At 48.3% G+C, this 22,851-nt stretch overlaps 3 protein-coding genes across 3 annotated transcripts; 2 read left to right on the top strand and 1 right to left on the bottom strand.

The window, feature by feature from the left end:
* Positions 1-1,212: 1,212 nt before the first annotated feature.
* LOC6532246 (SEC14-like protein 2) lies at positions 1,213-6,457 on the top strand. Its single transcript, XM_002092983.4, has 6 exons — positions 1,213-1,920; positions 4,633-4,702; positions 4,763-4,806; positions 4,869-4,986; positions 5,054-5,848; positions 5,909-6,457. The coding sequence occupies exons 1-6, from the start codon at positions 1,867-1,869 to the stop codon at positions 6,049-6,051; spliced, it is 1,224 nt and encodes a 407-aa protein (XP_002093019.1). The 5' UTR covers positions 1,213-1,866; the 3' UTR covers positions 6,052-6,457.
* Positions 6,292-12,324, bottom strand: LOC6532245 (mediator of RNA polymerase II transcription subunit 14). Its single transcript, XM_002092982.4, has 9 exons — positions 12,046-12,324; positions 11,893-11,987; positions 11,266-11,831; positions 10,712-11,203; positions 10,276-10,643; positions 9,983-10,217; positions 9,289-9,924; positions 8,930-9,234; positions 6,292-8,873 (listed from the first exon to the last, which is right to left on the bottom strand). The coding sequence occupies exons 1-9, from the start codon at positions 12,121-12,123 to the stop codon at positions 6,963-6,965; spliced, it is 4,686 nt and encodes a 1,561-aa protein (XP_002093018.1). The 5' UTR covers positions 12,124-12,324; the 3' UTR covers positions 6,292-6,962.
* Positions 12,325-16,237: 3,913 nt separating this feature from the next.
* On the top strand, positions 16,238-22,847 carry LOC6532244 (protein snail homolog Sna). Its single transcript, XM_002092981.3, has 4 exons — positions 16,238-16,555; positions 20,182-20,636; positions 20,692-21,175; positions 21,235-22,847. Exons 2-4 carry the CDS (start codon positions 20,206-20,208, stop codon positions 21,652-21,654), a joined length of 1,335 nt encoding a protein of 444 aa, XP_002093017.1. The 5' UTR covers positions 16,238-16,555; positions 20,182-20,205; the 3' UTR covers positions 21,655-22,847.
* Positions 22,848-22,851: the final 4 nt, after the last annotated feature.

Genomic DNA, 22,851 nt, shown 5'->3' with positions numbered 1-22,851 from the left:
GTAAAGAGTGAAGAAATTTCAAATGGGATATGTACCAAATACCATACAGTAACAGTAACACTACTCTTTAAAAGTACTATTTATATTTAAAAGTGTAAATCATTAAAGTCGACTGTAATTGGAAAGTACGAATACACCATACTTTAGGATTTTAAACCAGCCTTATTCACCAAGCGAGCGCCAACCCATTGAAATTCACCACACACATTTAGCTTAGACAACAACCAACAACCAGAAATCTATCGAATGACAATGTGGAAAATTAATATAAAGTGGAAAAGAGTACGAAATTCAAAATATATAGTCGAAAAAAGTACGAAATGCAGAATTGTATCAAAGCTTCAAACATAACACTTTTTAGACGATAAAATAACCTTTGTTTATCAATAACACATGATAAAAGTGTCACAGACACACAGTAATGACTGTTTTTTACAGCTAATTGACCATACTAATCAAAAATTAACTTTTCAGGCCGCTTTGAAAAAAATTTTTTTTTGTCAATTTTTGCATTTTTTATAAGGGGTTACATCATGATTTTTTTCAAAAAATCGAAAAAATTTAAAATTGTCGGATTCAGACGCCAATGGTATGAAACAAAAGGGAATTTAAATACGAGTTGAATAAGGTATTACAATCCATATTTGAACGAATATTTTCCACGCTGTGGCCAAAATACTCGTAATTTTTGAAGAAGAAATCGCCATATCAGAAAATCACCATATGGAAAAGTTATAGAGGTTTGAAAGGCTTTTCGGCAAAACCTGATATACAAATTGCTAGTTAAAAGTGGTAAACAAACTCGTAAAAAATAACAGAATGCGTTCAACGAGTACCAAAGCACTTGGCTTCCGTATCTTATCCCGCCAAACATATGTTTATATTTGGCGTGCAAAAAAAATCGTTATCAGTTGAAGAGTGCTTCAGTTGATTGGTAAGTGGCCCCGAAGTGGATCAGGTGAATTCACATTTCTAGTATACACAAAGCTAAAGTCATAGTCCAGAGATGGGTTAGGTTATGTACAAATGGGTTAGGTCAATTGACTATGCCACACCCATTTCATTAAACATAGACGTAGGTAGACCAGGTATCCCGTAGTCGAGACTTCCGTTCAGCTGTTTGGATTTTCTCTGGCCCAAAGAGTGATTCTCTTGGCTGGCAGTCTCTCTGCTTGCTCTCCGTTCATTTCAGTTTCATCCACTTTTAAGTGGCGCAGTGGAACCACTGGCGTCAGTTGCTCGCCACCCTCGGAACGGAACACATCGGCTCGGAAAATCGCGTAATATCGACCAATTTATACACTGCACCTCAGCTCGCCGCTTTATCACTAACGAAAGCAAAACATTCTAAACGCTCACACAGCTGCGGATACGGATTTCAGTGTTTTTGTTTGGCCATTTTAGCCATTTTAACCATTTGCGTGCGACACTCGCCTTGGGCCAAGTTTGAGGCATTTTCCAAGTTGGCATTATTGTAATTAGCCTGTCCGTCCGTAGAGACTACAAAACGAGACGAACACAAAAATAAAACGCAGAATAATTGCGCTGGAAATAATGTGCGCGGCTAAAAGCGCTAACGTAACGGCTAAATAATAGTAGAAAGTTTTTTATTGTTATCTCTTCTTCTGAGCCGCAGCTGCCAAAAACCGAACAGCCATAGCAAAGCTTTAAAATTTTGCGTGTGAACAGTAAAGAAAAGAAATCCGCATTCGGCCCCATATCTTCGACTTAATGTGATTGTGTGTGCCCGGCTTACCAAATTGGCAACGTTCGGACGCCGCTCGGTCAATAAGGCCAAATATCTAAGATACACCATAGTCAAAATACAAAAATACAAATACAAACTAACCAAACAAAACCAAAAACATGTCTGCTCCACTGCCCGAAATCAGCGAAGAACAACGCGCCATATTGGAGAAGGTAAGCACTTCCCTTGGGTCTTTTGGGGGGAAGTACTCGGTATTTGCCTGGGGATTCTTGACAGGGGGAGCATGCAGATAAAGCTCCAGCTCCACAACGAGGCTTTGTTTACCCTCTTTATAGTAATCGTTTTTGTACAGGGACTCATTCCGAGAACATAGTGGAGAAATTAACAAATAACTTACTCATGTAAACATGTTTTGACAAAAGAGAAACTTATACAATTTAACGAAAATTTGTCAGGCTAAAAACTACAGAAATAGTTAGCTTTTTATAATACTTTCTATGATCAAGACATTTATAAGAAGGCAATAGATATTTCCAAGCACACCAATCTTTTTATATTGATGTGCCTCCAAGTGCGAAGAAAAATTGCACCAACGTTCTTGATTCAATGTAGTTTGCAACAAATTGCCTCTATGAATTTCCCAATGATCAGTAGATTATTCTAAACAAAGTAAAACAGAAAAGACATCGTGCAGTCAGCGTAGCATATTGATGGCTGGTTATGGAAATGAGCCATTGCTCGCTTGACTGCCCTTTTTAAATGTTGGCAAATTCATCAGACTCTAAAACAACCAAATCAGAATCAACTGCAACATATTCAGTATACTCTATTATCTAGCCAGAGTTGTAGTCGAGAAAATTATGGGTGATACTTAAAACAGATTGATATTCTATGCCAAATGTACTAACATCATATAAGTTACTTTAAGAATAATACTATTTAAGCACTTGAAACGCCTTCCAACTTCGCCACTGATGCATGTTTCTGCAGTTGCGCATTGTTGACGTCTCACGAGTTCTTGGTTGGCACACCGAAAAGCGCTTGCGAAACCAAAACTCAGCTAAAGTCGAATGGTGACACACAAACCGATCAGTTCAATGAAAATATGCTAATAAAATACACATAAAACGGGCAGCCGAGGAGAACGCCTCATAAGGCGCTGTTAATAGTAAGCGAAACTAAAATTGACTCTTGTAGATAAACTACCTAAATATGTAGAATGCATTGTATGCAATAAGAGGAGTAAATCAGAGATCTTGCAAGTAGTTAAACAATAAACAAAAAGGGCAATTAATCCATCATAATGGGCGGATTAAGAGCGACCCCTGCCCTTTTTTAATTGCCCGTGGGATGCTAAGTGCGACTGCCATTTCATGACAACGACTGCGATTATCCGTATGAATACACATGAAGTGTTTAATGATAAACGCGACCCAGTCGTTAAGCGAGGAGCATTGATCCAGAACGAAATCACCCAGGGATCGACCCTTAGACCCGTCGAGATCTACTGTACAAATCAGGCAGAATTTGCATAAATCAAATCAGCGAAGCAACAGGTTTCGGCGCAGGTGTCTTCGACTGCCTAAAATCCGAATGAAAAAGAAGAGAAACTTCGTTGTCTTCTGGATTTCGAGCGGAATGCAAAACGACTGCAACATTGCCCATCGTTAAATGCTAGGCTAAGCATTATTCAAGCGGACCACGCCAAGTAAAGACTCAATTTCGAGTGGCTCAATGGGTATTAACCTTTCTGACCAAGAAGTGGAAGAACAAAGCCAGTGGCCAAAAACCCAGTCTTACGGCCATCCGAAAAAACGAGGAAGTACACGCAGCCAAAGCCAACAGAACTGGACGCTAATGACATCCATAGGCGGGTATTAGCCACAGCTTGGTCTTTGGCCAAGTTTGCAGCCAAGCTGCGAAAAGCGAAAACTAAAAACTGAAAACAGAAAAACCAAATAAAAGAAGCGGTTAGCGGTGAGACGGCCTCGTTATTGAATTTCAAGTGGTTTTTTTAAGTCGAGCCCGAGCCGAGTGACTCAGCAATTGGCGAGCAGCCTAGACGCGAGTCAATTAAATGATTGAAATGGTGCTAAGTATGCACTTGATCGAATGCAAATTGAAGTACGTGATGTTTACGCGACAAATAAGTTAGTTAGCAAAAGGCCTCAAAGGCTTTGTTGGCTCTGGCTCATAAAACAAATGCAGCCGATTGAGTGAACTCTTGCTATCAGATGCTGTGCGATTCAGCTTTCGTTAACCACATCCGAATTTGGCAGTCCGAACAAGGCCAATACAAATTAACAGCAATTAAGACAACAAAGGCCAATAAGCAGGTGCGCAGACCCAGACCCAATAAACGTTATCGCTTGGAGATAGGAAATTTACTCGCTCAACTATTCGAACATGCTGTCAAAGCCGTTCCTCTGCACGGCCTTCGGCAAATAAATCATTTAAACAAATTGGATTATAAATCAGATTGAAATTAGCTGCTTTTAAGCTGGAGTGAACTGCAATCTGCTGAATCTACAGTTACAGGGCAACATCAATGCAAAAACACATATCACTTGCATCTAGGCCGCGTTATCTATGTAACTTTGGCTCTAAGTCAACCAGTCTCAATAGAGGTAATACAATTTAGCTAGCTTTCGGTTTAACAACAATCTAAACAAAAACTTTATGCAGAAGATAAGCTAGCAGTTATTTGAGATATATTATAAAAGTTACTCTGACACAGCAGCTTTTACTAATTTTAAACTTGATCTGCGATTTTTCAAAGTGAAAGTTTCCTTAAGATATATTTGAAGTCTGAATAATAATCACTGCACAATATGAATCATAAATGTCGTGCTTAAGTATAATGATTCATATGCAAAATTGTAAAATATCAGCCATTGATAAGAACTCATTTATTGTACTTACAGTTTCGCAAGCAGATGGATGATGCTTTGGTGGGAACCCACGACGATTACTTCTTGGTGCGCTGGCTGCGAGGTGAGTTGCCACTTGAATATGATTACGATGAAAACTATATTTCCTTCCGTTCAAAAACAGCTCGCAAATGGAATCTGGAAGCCGCGGAGAAGATGCTTCGAGCTGTAAGTACAAAAAGTATTAGCATGAATGACTTAACTAATTAAACTGTGTGATTACCTTGTAGAGCTTGAAAACCCGCGCCATGTGGAATGTGGACAACATCGAGAAGTGGGATCCACCGAAGGCACTGCAGGAGTACCTGCCCTACGGCCTCATGGGCTACGACAACGAAGGATCCCCGGGTTGGTGGCGAATGCACGACACACACAAATCGAACAACTAATGCAACATCTGCATTTTCCTTTTCAGTGCTGGTCTGCCCCTTCGCCAACTTCGACATGTGGGGCATGATGCACTGCGTCACGCGCTTCGAGTTCCAAAAGTACCTGGTGCTGCTGCTCGAGCGCTTCATGAAGATCGCCTACGACCAGAGCCAGAAGCACGGCTGGCGGGCCCGCCAGCTGGTCGTGTTCTTTGACATGCAGGACGTGAACCTGAAGCAGTACGCCTGGCGACCGGCAGCCGAATGTGTGATCTCAACGGTGAAGCAATACGAGGCCAACTTCCCGGAGCTGCTCAAGATGTGCTACATAATCAACGCGCCCAAGCTCTTCTCGGTGGCGTTCAACATTGTGAAGAAGTTCCTGGACGAGAACACCACCAGCAAGATCGTGATCTACAAGTCCGGAGTGGACCGCTGGCAGGAGCAGCTCTTCTCCCACGTCAACCGAAAGGCATTCCCGAAGGCCTGGGGCGGCGAGATGGTGGACAGGAACGGAGATCCCCAGTGCAAGGCACTGATGATCTGGGGTGGCAAGCTGCCGGAGGAGCTGTACATTGACCAGAGCAGCCAGCAGAGCGACCGAGACTTTGTGGAGGCCCAGGTGCCAAAGGGCGACAAGTTGAAGCTGCACTTCAAGGTCAACGTGGAGGAGACGAAGATCCTCTCGTGGGAGTTCCGCACCTTTGACTACGACATCAAATTCGGCATCTACAGCGTGGACGACAAGACGGGCGAGAAGCGCAGCGAAGTGCCCCTGGGCACAGTGTACTCCAACGAGATGGACGAGATTGGCTACATCTCCACGCGACCCAACACCACTTGTGAGTAAGATAGCAACGTTTTAGTTACCTCGATTAATGGCATGTGAAAATCATCCTCAGACACCGTGGTTTTCGACAACTCCGCCAGCTACCTGCGCAGCAAGAAGCTCCGCTACTGGGTAGACCTCATCTCCGAGGAGGAGGAGGGCATAGCCGAGCTGACCAACCAGATGGACAACACTCAGATTGCGAATCAGCAGTGAACGGGATCGATGCCCCGCGCGACCAGCAACCAAGCCAAATACCAACGGGAGTAGATAGATTATTAGATAGACGACAACACAAACTAACCTCGGTGCAATAGTCACAAAGCATTTGGCCAGATCTCCGCTGCCATCTGCTCCTTCGGAGTCCGCATGGCAGCAACTCTGGCGCGTCTGCAATCGAACTATGTGATAGAAACAAATTAGCAAAGGAACACACAAGTATGACTCACACCTATGTACATTTATAGATAATCGATAATCGTTTTATTACATACCTAGCCGCACTGTTTAGTTAACAATTTATAATCTTGGATGTGTAATTTGTTTCCATGCCCAATCTTTCAGGGAGTACAGCTCAATAATAAAATGTATATAGCACCTGATCCCCAAGTGAGATATCATATCTGCCTTTCTTTTCTTGGGTCAGGTGGCTGCTGCCAAATGTGCATGCAAAACATGTTTGGTCCTTGGTCAACAGGAACACCGCAATATTGGTGAAATGGAATCTTAAGGACTACCAAAGCAGACTTTCATTATAATATCTCACGTACTTGACAATTCCAGTTACTTCTGGAGTTGCCAAGTACAAATTAATTAGATACTAGCATTAACTAAATAGTGTATCGTGGAGTGGATCGATTTCTTGGTATGTAAACAATCTACAAAATTATAGGGACAGAAAGCGCACCATGCGCAGTTTTGCGAAGCTTCAAAACTGCTTATGGATTACTTCGTTTGCTACGACTTTTGAGATTCCAAATCGACTCACCCCAGAGCAGAGGGTGTTCTGTGTACGCTTATCCAATAAACTTGCTTATCCCATTAATAATCGATCGCCGTTCCGGGTTGCCAGCTCACAGGCCTTCAGCTCACGGCTGCTGCGAGGAGGCGCGGCGCTTGCGCCTTCATCACTGCGGGCCACCGGGATTGGGGCCCATCTGCGGGTAGCCGCCGGGACCCACTGGACCCTGGGGTCCAACCTGCTGTGGCAGCTGCTGCATGGGCATCATCGGATTGGGACTGGATCCCACTCCCACTCCGACGCCCACACCAACTCCGACGCCCACGCCCACGGGAGGTCCTATGGATTGGTTGGGCGGTGGCTGTGGCATCTCTGCGGCCAGCTGAAGGTTCGTCAGCAGATCCGTGATGGCTGGGAAGAGCGTGCACTGATTCTGTTGCGCATTGAACTCGGCAAAACGGCGCAGCAGCGTGCTGGCAGCGGTCATTGTGGGCGAGGTTACTTGACCCGTGCGTTCCGCCAGCTGGGTGACGTTCGTCTGGATGTCGTACACAATGGGCAGCACCAGAGAGGGGCTGTCCTTCCAGTCCTTGCCCACGCCCATGCCCGCGCCATAGGGTATCCGCGTGATCTGCAGGAAGAACAGTATCTTCATGCGACCCAGAACCACGCAGGCATTGCCGCTGGGCACAATGGGCACCGCCGAGGGCGGCATGCGCAAGCACATCTGCACCGTCCACTTCAGCTGGTCGCCACCCAGCTCCGGCTTGAGCTCCAGACGCATGATCTGCACGAAATCTTTGAGTACCTGGGCGGGCAGGTTCAGCAGTCGGCAGATGCTGTGCAGGGAATTGGGTCGGTATGGTGGAGCTGCCACTCTGGTGTCAAAGTACTGCTCTATGACCAGCAGATCGTCCTGGCTAAGCTGGAACGGCGGCGGCAGCTTGTCGGGCATGGGCGGCAGCTGCGAGATTTTGAGGTGCAGCGTCTGCATGTGCATCTGGTTCAGCACCACCTGGCACTGCAGTCCGTCCACCTTGAAGAGCACCACTCCTGGTTCGGTGCTGTTCAACGCCGTAAGTGTCTCCTCGCTCTGGATGTTTCTGTGCAATTGCCTCCTCATATAAACACAGCCCAGGAAACGCTCTAGAGGACTCATGTCCTGCACATTGATGTCCTTGTTGGGATGCGGACTGGGCCGGCACAAAGTCTCCAAAGCCTCATGGGTAAGCAGAGTAGGCACTGCTCCAGCCCAGGGCCGATTGAGAGTGCCCCGAGAGCCTCCTCTATCCGCTCCACCGGCTCCTCCTGCTCCACCACCTGTGCTCTTGTGCTCAGGACTCTGTCCGGGTCGTGGAGATGGGCGCGGCATGCTGGGGGATCCGGGCCAGTTGTTATTCGCCGGCGACATGGCGGTGAAGGGAGAGTCCTGGTGGCTCTGCATGTACAGCGTGTTGGGTCCAGGACTGTGGACCATGTGCGGGCTTGGCTGAGGATTCAGCGGAGACGAAGGCATTAAGCCGCTCGGCGACGGATGCGGCATGTGCGGCGCTGGCGGTGAGGTCAGGTTGAAGTTGCCATGTCCCTGGGGTCCACTGCCACCACCTGCGCCCGCACTTGGATGCGGACTGGCGGGTGTGTGCGGATTTGAACTGGAGGGCGGCGTGTGGGGGGCAGGAAAACGCAAGCCACTGTCTCTGGGCGACTGCGGTCCCCGCATTCCAGTTCCCAAAAATGGTGAGGAGCCACCAGCACTTACCCCCGCAACACTGCTCGGTCCACCGAAGTTGTCCTCCATTCCCATGGGCGACAGCGGATTGTCGTCCTCGTGGGAAGCCCGTCCCCTGTAGACCGCTGACTCATCCACGTACTTGGAGAGAAAGGCTTTCAGACCCTGGATGGGCGTGAACTCTTCCACCACGTTGCGCTCGAAGCGACTGCTCGCTCCATCTCGGATGGATACGAGTCTGTTGGCACGGAAGCGCAGCTCCAGGCAGTAGACCGCCTGATAAGTCAACCTTATCAGGCACGGCGATTGTGCCAGCATGCAGAACGATAGCACCGGCACCTGAGGGCGCTGGAATCAAGGGATAATGTAATGATGTTTGGTGCATAGTAGCTAAGTGTACTTACCGGTATCCCCAAGAAGGGCAGCACTGGCAGCTTGGCAATGGAGCTCAGCGGGTTGTAGGTTTCATGCAGGATCTGGGCGACCTGGGTGATGCTATGCTGCTGGTTCAAGTGTTGCGCCAGCTGGTCGCGCATCATTGAGTGCGCGTTTACGGCTGACATTCCGCCCACGAACGTCAGTCGGAAGCCGTGCGATTGCACCGACCAGTAGATATTGCAGCTTACCTCTTTTTTGGGTCCGTAACCGAGGAGCAGGTTCATGTAGCTGTATGACTTGACCACCAGCATGTCGCACAGGGAAAGACGTTCTACAAATTGAGGAAAGTTAATAAATGCAAAAGAATGCATTTGAGTAAACTCACTGTTTCGCAGCTGCTCAGCAAAGTCGTGCACCAGCGTGTACAGGTACACGATTTTCGACCAGTCGTTCAGCAGATCCTCAACTGTTTTGGAAAAGTCGTGGTTCGCCTGCTCGTAGGTGAGGTAAACAGTCCGCCGACTGCCCTGCTCCTTCTGGTGGCTACTTTGCAGCGGCGTGCTGTAGAAGACGAACTCCACTACCCAGATCCGGACTTGACTGTTCTTGTTGGTCTGCGAGCGAACCGAAATGGAGAGAACGCGACGCATTAAGTCGTCCCACACGTGGGGGTCGATTTTCGGCAATCCAGAGGCACCACCTGGCTTGTTTTCTGCTGCTCCGGCAGGTGCTCCCTGTTGCTGTGGTTGTTGGCTTGCAAAGGTGGTTTTTCCCGGCTGTGGTAAGGCCAGGATCTTTAGCACAAGTGACGTGGCATTCGCCTCCACCTGAAGTCCGCTGTGGGGAATATTGTGCTTGGACAGCGTCTGGGCTAGGTTCATGAACGGTATCTTTTCGTCACACATGGCCACCACATGCGCCAGCTCGGGAATGAAGTAGGCAGGAAATATGGTCTTTTGTTGTTTGGCAGGAGGAGCCAGCAAATCTCCATTCGACTTTCGTTTGTGCGGGGAAACCTCCGCTAAAAGATTGATTGTTTGATAAGGTGGTTCATGGATTTAAAGTGCCGCTATGCTCACCGTCCACCTCAGTGCCAGGTCCATGTGTGGCCACAAAAGTATCAAACTCGATAAGGCGCATCAACTTGGTGTAACACTTTGGAATGTCCGAATGCGGCTGGGCCACTACAGACACCAGCTGCTTGGCGGAGTCGTCTATAACATCCAACTCGTCCTTTTGGAAGGCCACGAAGCCCAGGTGAAAGGTGTATTCCATTTCATTGGGCATGGTAGTCTTTTCCTTGAGTTGAACCACCTGGAAAATATCAAAGTTGTCTTATTTTCTTAATAACAATTACTGAATATATAATTACCAGCACAATATTGGGATGTCTGTGCAGCTTGACATAAATCTTGTGCCTGCCCGGCTGCAAGAGCTCCTGATCAGGCTGCACAAGAAAGGGCAGTGTCTCGGTTGCCGTAGCCGGAAGATGTTGTAGGGTTTTATCGCACCGCCGATGGGTGATCCAGAAGCGCAGCTCCGAAAGCAAACCGGGCAGCTTGCTGCGATCTCCATTGAGGCAGTCCTGCATCTCCTCAGTGATCGGACAGTCCAGATGTTTGGGCACATGACAACGGAACATGCCCGTGTGCGTGTCAATGGTGATGTGTATCTGCTCGGCCCTCAGACAGGGGGAGAGTACGGGCACGGTCAAAATGGCAGGAGTTCCTTGGAGGTTGACTGTCGAAAAGATTACCAGAATTAGTTAGTTCTCACGCACAACTAGTTAAGCTTTACATTACACTCACAGTCAACATCCTTCAAAAAGGCTTGAAACTCCAGCTTGAGATCGCTCAGCCTGGACACCGATCTTATGTAGACGGTATGCACAATTAGGCGCTCCATGGAAAGGTGCTCAGAGCGTACGGCGCGGTCCGCCACTTCGGCAGACTCCTTGGCGCCCAGTGAGGGCACGTGGACTACTGCCAGTGGACGCCCGATCTCGCTGGGATCCGACTGAACGGTGAGGCGGTAGCCCAGCTCCGACTTTAGGTCACGCCAGTACGAGACCGTCAATTTTACGCCTGGGACGTACTCCTCCACCGTTATGTTGTTGTCGTCCAGTCTTTCGTAGTTCAAGCGCAAGGTCTGCGTGTACAGAACCTCCAGCTGCAGGGATTGGCAGAAGTAGTGCAGACAGTTGTACACCTCGCTGAGGGCATTAGGATTCTCCACTAGACGTGCCTGGATGAGCTGATGGATGTAGTTGACCTGCAGCGGATGCACCAAGGATTTTCCATCTAGCAAAGTCAAAGATTTTAGTACATTATATAGAATTGGTAGAGAATTTTAGATGCCTTACCTCCTGTCTCCTTGTCCTCGACGAGCACGTCGATGTCCAGCAGCCGCCAGGGAACCGTGGGATTATCCCCCATTACGGTCAGTGAAACGCTGAACTCGTGCTTCACCTCAAAGGTGACTCGTCCGTTGCGAATGCGGAATTCTCTCATCTGCGGCAACAGTTTTCCTGTGACCAGGCGGTGCTGGATGACCTGGTTCAGGCGTAGCAGTGTCTGTCTTTTCTCCGCCGGCGTAATTGCATCGGCGGGCACAATCCGCTCGCGTATACAGGTGGGTAGACGATTGTAGGTGCCAGTGGTCAGAACTTCAACGGCGGCGGGTATGTGAAAGTTGGGCAATCGAGCACGAACCAAAGTTTCGCGGGACATGCGCGCCAGCATGTCGGCGGTCTCTACAAAGAGCATGTTCTGCTTGTCCAGGAAGCTCATTATCTGCGACGATTTGTCCACCTTCGACACGGAGTTGCCCCATTTGACCAGCGCATTTAGCCGGGTGAACAAATGCCGGGTGCGTGCCGCGTAGTTGTAGATCTCCACCTTGCGTTCCATGTCCGTTTTGCGGGGTAAGCTGCAATTCACGGCAACAAAGCAATTATAAATGTTGCAAACACGTTCAAACATGTTCTTACAGTTCAGCCAGTACAGTTAGTTCATGGTAAGTGCGCTGGATGATGAAATCGATCAGCACCGACATGGACATTGTGTTGATCCGGGGGCCGCCCTCCTGTGAAGCACAAGGTAATCATATATCCATATTATAGGAATGGGACAATGGGACTCACCTGGGCAGCGGGCAAGTAGCCGCCTCCGCCGCCGCCAACACCGGGCATTTGCTCGAGGGGCAAGGGGGTGGGCGCCATGATGTTTGCTGCTTGTTCCCTGGCTGCTCCGCGTCTTTTGCTTTGCGTTTTTTATGGTTTATGGATGCCCTTTCTAGTTGTGCATATTTTAGTGCAGTTTTTGCCCGCCTTTGTGCGTTTTCCGGTAAATTTCGCGAAAATTCGGAAGGGCAGCAAATTTCTATTATTGCCCGATTGACGGCCGATAGACGTGTCATCGATATGAGCGGGCGTTAGTTGAGTGAAGGTATCGGTGTTACCGTTTGACTTGTCACGTACACTCTTTAGTATTTTACATTTATACCGCAATCCAGTAACTTACGTATTTTGACATTTCATTTTTAAATATTCTACATAGAAAATATGTAGTCAATATTGTATCTTAAAAATTATATTTTCACATATTTAGAAAATTTGAACTCTTTTTACGTTTATCTAAAATCTATTACTTACTTAAGCGGTTTATTAGCAGTTCAATTAATAATCTTACGTAAGTTAGAGTTTGCAGGTTTCTTATGATGGTCTCTATATAAATTATTAAGTACTTACTTAAATATTAAATTTAAAATATATGATCATTTTACTCCTGCAGGCTCATAACCACATTCCGCTCGCACGGCCAATTATAGACGGCGGGTAAAGTTCATTGACCAAGTCCGCTTTCCATTACCATTACCACTGGCACTCGGGTGTTTTAGTTTTCCTCATGTGGCGGCTGTTAAAAATAAGGAAAACAAAAACATTTCCGCTTTTGTTTCTTTGAATTTTGACACGGTTGATGTTTGGCTGCCATTGCACATGGCACTCGGAGGCTACCCTCTCCCAATCCCGATCCCTCTCCCTATCCCTATCCCAATCCGATCCCCAATAAACAGCCACTGATTCAAGTGGCGGCACATGCCAACCCTCCGTCTCCATCGCCATCGCCATCTCCATCCTCATCTGAATCTCCACCCACCAAAACCAAAACACATTCGTATGGGCCTTGCAAAGTGGCAGCCACCTTCGGAATCGCTCCACTTGCTCTTGGAAACTTCTCGCAGATCGGAGGCCGGGGATCGGGAATCGGGACACGGGACTGGGTACTCGGTACTCGCAGTTTGAACTTCCCGCAACTATAGGTCTCCCCTAATTGGTATAAATAGAACTTTATGATCTCGCCACGGAACGGCACGATCCAAAACTTTGATTCCGCGCCCAGGAATTACTCACACTCACATATCCGGCCAACCTCCCTTCCTCCCCCCATCATCCACCATCCATCCGCATCCAGATTCAGATCCAGATCCATTTCCATATCCATTCGACAAAACCCTTGAGTTGCCAAGGAATTCCCGTAAACAGGATGCGGCTGAACCTGAAATGAGGTGCTGAAGTTGGACATAAATTATGGCCACTCGAGATCAGACCAGATCCATGTATCTGATTTCGATCCATCACAGCGATTGGGGATAATGTACTAACCCCCATCATTGGGCAATTATTTACCAAACAAAGGAGGAGCAAAGTGTGTGTGTTTCCCGCTTTCTTCGCTTTCTTGTTGAATTTCGCATTACGGCGGATTTGGCTTATTTATCTGCGTAAATAATTGGACACCCTCTGGAATTTGCGGATGTGGATTCGATTCACTTGCGGATTCAACGCCGACGAGGTGGTGGCCACATACTTTAGTACTTCAGTGGCCAAGTGCACCACACGGCTCTCCGCCTTTTACCTACGCAGAGAATCGGATCCGAACCACCCGATCTTGACGGCAGCAGTTAAAAATAAAGATCCAGGGGCACTTAATAAGCGGTCATGCACTGAGCGAAATCGGATGCAAGGAATTAGCTAGGATAGTCCCAAGTACAAGCTACCTTAAGTATAACTCGATCGAACATCATTGGTTGTATATAATATTTTATGATTATGAGTAAGAGTATGTAAGCGTTTTCTCGCAGTGTGGAGTGGGGCAAGGAGCTGCAGCATGGGAGACTGGACCCCGCAATTGCGCAGCAAGTGAGAAAAGAGTGCCGATCACCGACGGGGTCTGGGATCTGGAGGAACTCAGAGGGTGGGGGCACTGAGGCTGGAACCAGGACGAAAATAGATTTATGGCCGCCAGTCGCGACGTCTTCGGCGGTTTTCCAGAATCGCACGCTCCGGGTGAGGCCCTGGATTATGGGTATACTAGGGGTGTACTATCCACAGTGATCATGATGAGCCAACTTGCTGGCTGCAAGCTGGGGACACTTCCTTTGTGGGACTTCCTTTCTCGTCTTATTAATTGCCGTGATTAAAGTCGATGCACGATGTCTTTAGCACATGTCACGTTGGCAGCAGAAGGCCTTTCCCGGGTCCAAAGCTCCGCCGTGACGGTGATGGTGATGCATGGCTATGGCCCATCCTGACCTTACCACTCAAATTGCATTTCCATGTTGGCGCCAGACAAAGCCCACCCCTTCCTCCCTTTTCCACCTCCACACCGCTTTTCCACCAGCCGATTTCCTTTGTCTTCGGCGCGTGGGCTGCAAGTTGCAGAGTGTGAAAATGCCACGAGAAGTGCGAAAAATCGGAAAAGTCAGAAGTCAGGGAAGCACTAAACAGATTAGTTGGAGAAGGGGTGGCCTTATAAATAAACCCATTACAATCGCCGCCCAACTGTAAAGATCATTTGTGAAACATCAAAATCCAATTCGAACCAGAACCAGAACCAGAGAACCAGCAGAAGACCGCCGCTCGGCATAAATCAAATCGAATATATGCACAGATATACCATATAGAAAATACGTTAGCTCCCAATACATCTGAAGACGCCAAGCGAAAGAAAAGCACCCAAAGGGGCGACATTAAGTTCATTACGCCTGAAAAGCCGAAAATGAAAATGGGAAATGTGAATTTGGAAAGTGGAGGAAGCGAGAGCGAGCGACAACACCTGTGAGAAATCCGTTGGGGCTCTGCGTTCTAAGGCCAAACGGGGGGAGGTGGGAATTTGCAGAATGTAGCATTTTGGGGGAGGATTGGGTGGGGCGGTTCAGGTGAGCGAGTCTATTTTGGATGCCCGCAACAAGTACGCAGGCGAGGAAAATGCCAAATTGCATGCGACTGCGTCACTCTTCGCGAAGAGCACCCATCCCCATTCCCATCCACATCCTCATCCCCATCCCCATCATCCATCCCCATCAACCAGGAGGAGAAGAATCTGAGCAGGAGGACTGGCGAAGAAACTGCCCAACCACGAAGCGAGCAAACTGCCTCTCTCTCTTTCTGGGCAAATCAGCATGGGGCAGGCGAAAACACACTGACACATGGGGCAAATTCCCACAGCCGAGGTCAGCGAAATAGCACTCACTGCGGATGTAGCCATCAGTATCCCGAAGTGATAATCTCCTAGTCAAATAAAACTATGAATCTAGAAGAGGAATCTAATGAGTAGGCTTCTAATATATTAAACATTTATTTTAATATGACTCTACTTCATCCTTTCTACAAAAATATTGAGCAGCTAATGTAATAAGATTCAAAAGTAGTTAGTTTTGAGCATTATTCTCGAGAATTACTATTATACCGACCGTGTCTGTGCTGCAGCGAGTGCGCAAGGTTTTTGACACTGACTGCGGATCGTTAGAAGAATTCTGCGCAGTGGTCCTGCCAGCAGGAGCGTCGTCACCTCGGCGGGCGCAGTTTTCCCTTTCGGAAAATGCAAGTGGAAAACCAGGGAGAGCGGGGGGAGTAGGGGGAGAGAAGGGTGCGCTGCGCGGAGAGCGGTAGCATAATGAAAACATTATTTTTATTTTTAAACGGCGCACACTTGTTCCGTCGTTGTTGCGTCGCGGTTCGTTCTCGAAGTTATGTTCGATACGATCCCGATCCCGAACCGATGCGATCCTCTCCTCGGCAGTACACGCAGCGAAACGGGGGGGTACAATGCCAAATATAAGTCAAGAAACATGGGCAGTGTTAAGGGAAGTGATTTAATCACTTAGCAGTTGCTGCACGTCTGTACTTCATGTATGATCCACAAATGATGGGCTACTTTTTCTCAGTGTAAGGAGACGTAGGAGAGGATGGGCGGCCGTGAGGTGTTCGCCGCCGGAGGCATAAGAACAGCAGCGACAGCAGCGGCCGCAAGATGTAAAAACTGTAAGTGGTCTGGCGAAGAACGCTCAGTTCTTCCTGGGATCTCGCTGCGTTCGCTCGTTCGCTCGTTCGCTCCTCTTCACGGATGCGCCATCATCCGTCCGTGCGACTAACCAATCGGTTTGACACTTACCAAAGCATCAGTGCGATCCCCCAAATCCGGAATCCCAGCAGCAGTGGACCCATTGCCATCGCGGACTCTTGGCGGGTGATGAAACTCGTGTGATAAAGCACTCACTTTTCCCAGCGGCCACTGAATCATCCGTCTAAATTCGAGGCAGACCGACGGGGTTGGATTTGGATTGTTTTCCGGAAACTATACAAACTGCGTGGGGTGAGTTGGCAAAATGATGTCCATGATGGGTTGGGAGAAGTGGGCGAAAGTGAACTTTATCTTTGCCTTACCTTTCGGTTACACAATAGAAAGCACATAACTTTCTGCCCAGGAACCGCCACAAGATCGAAAATCTGCTTGGCAAATTGGGCCAACAGATTCGCGTGACTGCGAATGGGCGGCGTTTTCCGATCCCCCTCAGCCCCCTCTCCTGTACGAACAGAACGGACCGCACTTGTTAAATTAATATTATTATTTCTTTTGATATTTTGACATTTACGTGAGCAATGTTTGCATTGGCAATGAGCTTCCCAGAACGGGAAATAGTGACCGAGTACAGTATAGCTGCCATGGCATCTTTCCGCATGGCTATATGCATATGCATATGGCTGTAGCCATTGTCTCGACTTCTCGCGGTGCTAGATGCGTAGATCCTACGTCCAATTTAGGCGCATAAACAAGAGATCGGGCCTGCAGCTGATTAATCTGGCGGTTTGGGTTGGCGGATAATTAACCGCCGTGATTTACAGGTGAAGCCTGTGCTCCTTTGTGTCCTTTCCCGTCCAAATGTTTATGCCCCGCGTTCGTAAACAAACTGAAACGGGAATGGGAATGGGAATGGTAATGGGAATGGGAACTGCAGTCGAGGCAACGATTGATGAGGGCCTGCGATCTGGTGTAAACAAAACGATGATGCCCAAATCCAGCAGTGGGGGTGGGTTGGGTATACTCGCACATACATAGGTATACCCATGTGATGTACATGCTGTCTGCGGTGCATGGCATTGACTCTGGACTCGGAAGCAGCCAGAGGTTGAGGCTGGCGCTCCGGATTTTGTTTATTGTGCACTCGCTTCTTTGCTGAACTAAAATGTAAACTATGCTGGGATCACTGCCCCTACCCCCTGCTCCTTGGGATCAGGTATTTATAGATGCACTGCAGCGAGGGGAAGACGCATGTTAAGGCCACCGGAGCTAGCGAAGCCACCTCTGTTGGCCATCGCCATTCTTCTTGGCCTCTGCGCACATTAACAGGACTTTGAACTCTTTCCCGGTCCGGCGAAATACGGACACGGTCTACACGGCCGGAGATGGGAGCTGGGAGCTGCGAGGTGGGAGATCAGAGATGGGGAATCGGAGATCGGAGACCACGCAATTTGCGCAGATCTGCGGCGGCATGGAAAGAAAAGGAAAGAGGAGGAAAATGGCAGGCGGAAAGTGAAATATTTTACCCGGTCCGTGGTCCATTGTTCGGCGCACATGGAACGAACAAGATGCGGATGGGGGAGCAGAAATGAGTCAGCCAACTTCTGGGGGACTCTAAGCAGCTTAAATACACTGTGGGGAAAACTGTGTGTCGCTATGTAAATATGTTTGTAAAACTATTTACCAGGGGACATATGAATCACTTACCTAAAAGCAAATTTAATAGTCAGGAAAAACCACAAATAGTAGTATATATTTCAAATATTTTCGACTGACTCCCCGTTTAAGAAGCTCCCCAGGTTCTCCATTGGACTTTCCTCCCTAGCCACCTTCTTGCTGTCAGTCGCGATTACCGATCTGCAATCGCACGGGGCCGCGGAATAATTAATTAACGACCTGTCACAGAAACATGCGACATTTCGTATGCCCCAAGCGAAAATGACATCGGAAATATGGCACACACACATATTTCTTGAGGAAGGGGGGGTTCAGAGGGGAGTGGGGAGTGGGGGGCTTTGGCTTTATAGGATCCATAGAGGCGGTCCACCGATCACTTGTCAGCTGTTTTCCCCGGCGAATTCTCAGACGCATATTGTTCCTCAGAGACGCGAGCATTTCGTGTTCGATGGAAATCGGGTATTGAAAATGACGCGATTAGGTGGAAAATGGCATACATTTGAGTGCTATGTGCTATATTTAAATGTGTACGGCAACCACCTGGGAACAGTGGGAAAATCTAGGGGAACTTGGGGAACATGGGGAACATGGGGAACAGGGCCTCAGGTGGTGGGGCATCTGAGTGCCAAGACACAAATTATGAACGTCTGGCGGTTGGTTGCTCACACCCACTCAACAGGGAAAAGGGGGAGAGAGGAAAGCGGCGGGAAAGTATTTCCTTCATGGATAACCACTTTCGCACATCGCACACCTTCGGCCACCTTGGCAGCGATCATTCCGCTTAATTGCCGCAGAAACATTTTGATGTACTGCTCCCCAAAGAAAAGCCCCCCAGGAGGATGGGAATTGGCCATTGGGAATTGGCAGCTAGGCGGGCGCAACAGGTTGCAGAATTCGTTGGCGGGGGCGGATGGCAGCTGTTCAGCTAGTTTGATTCGACGGGGAGTGGCGGAGGGGGAATTTCCCCCACATTTTCCCTCGATGCCGAAAAAAGAAACACACACATCGGGCGGTTGGCCTCAGGCGAAATACAGAGAGTGTTAGAGAAACAAACAAAAACGAAAGCAAGAGCAATTTCAAAAGCAAAAATCGAAAAAAACCAAAACACCAGCAGAGTATTGCACATGACCTCCTCAAGAGTGGAAAAACAGTGGCGATCCATCGATTCTTCCAAATTTCTCAATGGGTTCGATTATTCGGAAAATCTTTTGGGAGCAGAAAAATAAATGAGAAGACTTTCACATGATAAACAAACGATTGAGTGCGGTGGGGAATATACAAACCAAATATAATGGCGCCGTTCTGAAAGAAGAAAAACAACAATAATTTGTAGAATATTATTATTACATATTTAAGGACTTTCAGCTTAGCAAGCAATCCTGAAACGCTGGTACAGTAAACTCCAACGTGTGATAGCCGCAAGCCCACCTGACTTTCGGATGCGCCAATTACGAGCGAGATTAATCAATGCCAAAACAACATGTACAAATTAAGCGCACTCATTTCGACATCAATTTATTTGACCACGCAAATAGGCGAGGATGGTGAACACCGGCACCACCGAGCCACAAAACAGCCAACAAGTGCCAGAATCAGAATCAAAATCAGAAAGCAAGATGCAATATGCAGTATGCAACATGCGGTATGCGGTATGCGATGACGTTAATCATACGCCCCGTGGGCACTGCTAACCCTCAACCATGTGCGATAATTCCTATTCGGCAATGATGATGATGCAGACGACTTTGGCTCACATCTCAGACGCTGAGTGTGGCCTCTCGACTCTGTCCTTAATTATAAATTGATGCATTTTCAAATAAACAAACTAGAATTATGGCGTAAGCACCAGCAGGGAAAGATCTATGATAGGTGGGATGATAGATGGCGACGATCGCACTTTGAGTGCGCGATCCCATGGGGCTTTCTTATGCCGAATAATTCGATTATTGGTGTATTTTTGGTGCACTTGCAGAAGCTACAACGAACCACTAATTGGGTAAATGTGAGTTTAATTAATGAGCATATCGCTGACGTGAGTTTTTTACACCACAATGGGAGAAATGGGGCAGAAGTTGCAAACTACATTCGTACTCATTTTATTTTAAACACACCATTGACGATCTAGTGGCTGATATGTATTAGCTGGGTAGTGACGCATCAGGTGCGCATTTAGCAGGAAATATTTGGTGTCTAGTCATGCTGTTTTCATCATAGAATCACAGAAAATCCCCGCTGCTTTTCAGGCATTTGTGCACCTCTTCAGCGCGATGACGAAGGACCAGCAGGCGACACCCATTCCCGAGGAGCTGTACAATCTCACCCAGCTGGCGGAGGTCACTCTGTCGGTGGGTCCGCTGGTCACAGACGAGGTGAAGCCGCTGCCACTGCCACTGTACGCCTCCTCCTCGGACGACGACTCCAACTACTACAGCCACAAGGTTTTCGATCGCAGGAAACTGCGTCGCTGCACCATCTCCGATTCGAACTCCTGCACCAGCAGCAGCTCCAGCTCCACCTCCAGCCGACAATCCTCGGAGGAGCACCTGGGACTGCAGAGCCACCCGGCGCACCACCACCATGCGGAGCAGGGCGAGATCCTCAACGGCACATCACTGCTGGAGGACGAGCACGTCTGTCCTGAGTGCGGCAAGAAGTACTCCACATCCTCCAACCTGGCGCGTCATAGACAAACGCACAGGTAAGTCAGCAGCCAAAAAACTAAGAAACATTATTAAATTTTTCATTTCATAAAGGTCAATCATGGACAAGAAGGCGCGCCACTGTCCCTACTGCGAGAAGGTGTACGTTTCGATGCCCGCCTACTCGATGCACGTGCGCACCCACAATCAGGGATGCGAGTGCCAGTTCTGCGGCAAGTGCTTCTCGCGGCCGTGGCTCCTCCAGGGCCACATCCGCACCCACACCGGCGAGAAGCCCTTCAAGTGCGGCGTCTGCGAGAAGGCGTTCGCCGACAAGAGCAACCTGCGCGCCCACATCCAGACCCACTCGAACACCAAGCCGCACACGTGTGCGCGCTGCGGCAAGGCCTTCGCCCTCAAGTCCTACCTGTACAAGCACGAGGAGTCCTCCTGCATGAAGAACCGTGGTGGCTTGGGATCGGGATCAGCATCTGGATCAGCATCTGGTAACCGGGCTCCGTCTTCGCCCAAGAGGCAGCAGTCGGAGATGGCGAGCAGCTCCATCTCAGCATTGGGTCCTGGATCCCCAGCTGCAGTGGTAAGTGCCCTGCATAGAACTGATAGTTACAGTCGCTTTAACCATTTGGTTTCTTCCAGTGCACTGCCTCCGACTCAGCCAAGTCCACGCTGGCCAACAAGCTGCTGCAGAAGGAGAAGGAGCGCAGGCAGGCGGCCTTGGCCTTCCAGGGCTTTCCCGCTGGCCCAGAAGCAACGGCCTACGAGGAGTACGAGAAGTTCAAGCGGATCAACGTGATCCAGCCGAAGGTGCTGCCGCACAGAGTGCCCAGCCTCTACCAGGACCTGCTGCCCAATCCCCACGTGCCACTGGCCTTGCCCCTGGCCATGCCGTACCACTTTCAGGGCCAGGGCACCTCCACGTCCACGTCCACGTCCATGGCATCGGACAGCAGCTCTGTGCAGGAGCAGCCCGTTGACTTTTCGCCCAAGAACAACTTCACGCACTCGGCCAAGACGAGTCCCTTCGAGCTGACCGGGAACTACGCCATGGTGGCATAGGAGCTGCCCAGCCAGGACACCAAGCAAAAGACACCGGAGAGAGCAAAGCAGAGCACTACCCAAAGCCATTCAAGGAGATCCCAGTCCCACTAAATCTCAAGTCCAAGTCCCTTTAAAGCCCATCCCAAATCCAGGACACTTTCTTACTGTAGTCAACGAATATGTGATAATAATGCAAAAGAGCTAAAGTACCATTAGAGAGTAGATGATTCCAGAGCGACGAGGAGCACGCACAGCTCATCATCTTCGCGGAAAACTCCAGAGACGGCGAGGTCATACACCGTAGATATAACATATAGTAGAGCGACAAGGTTGGATCGATTGGATCGCGATTGGATCCCAATCGATCGTTTGATCGTTTGATCTTCACTTAGTTGTAATAAGAGACTTCTTAGAGACTTGCCACGAACAGCGACAAAAAACCAATGTAACCAGTATTTTTTTATAGCACATACGATTACGATTACCGATCGGAGGGCCGGAGAGATGTAGCATCCCAGATCGAACTCCGCAGCAAAGCTACAAACTTTACACATAGTCAACTAGCTTTATGATTTTACAAGAACTAGGCATACGAGTATCCAAAGATATCTACATACTTACACACTCACACACCATTACTAACCCCATTAATCACTTTGCATTAAGGCATCGATCGACTTCCTGCTTCCGGCACGGAAGTCGCTCCCAAACGAGAGAATTTCTAGTCTTTACATTTAAATTCAGCGCACATTGGGCGGCAGAATAAGAAGGGGTATCACCCATCTCCTCACCTTTGTGCGCGGCGTTATTTTAAGCACTTTACGGCCGCATGTGGTGCAATAATTGACATAACTGTATCGCTAATTAGCGCACAAGCACTTTGCCATATTGCAATCTGTATATCTGTTATATCTGTATATTTCTACTTTCACGACTCGCAGCAATCGTCCATCTCATTGTAGCCCCACCATTATCTACTCATCGAGAGACAGACACCCACTGCATTTCGACTCGACTCGAATCGACCTACAGCTAATAGCACCAAAGATACTTCGATTTAGATGCGCACGCATACTACTTACCTTTATGTACTCGTACTTACCATATACACCACAAGATATATACACGTATACGTAGCTCTAAATGTACTATAGATTTGCACATTAACTCGAATTAAACGAGCGATCCACTGATCCCCGAGAAAATACCAATCGA

This window comes from Drosophila yakuba, chromosome 3L, assembly GCF_016746365.2.
Source record: "Drosophila yakuba strain Tai18E2 chromosome 3L, Prin_Dyak_Tai18E2_2.1, whole genome shotgun sequence".
Lineage (NCBI taxonomy): Eukaryota > Metazoa > Arthropoda > Insecta > Diptera > Drosophilidae > Drosophila > Drosophila yakuba.
This window is presented reverse-complemented; position numbering and strand designations above follow the sequence as displayed.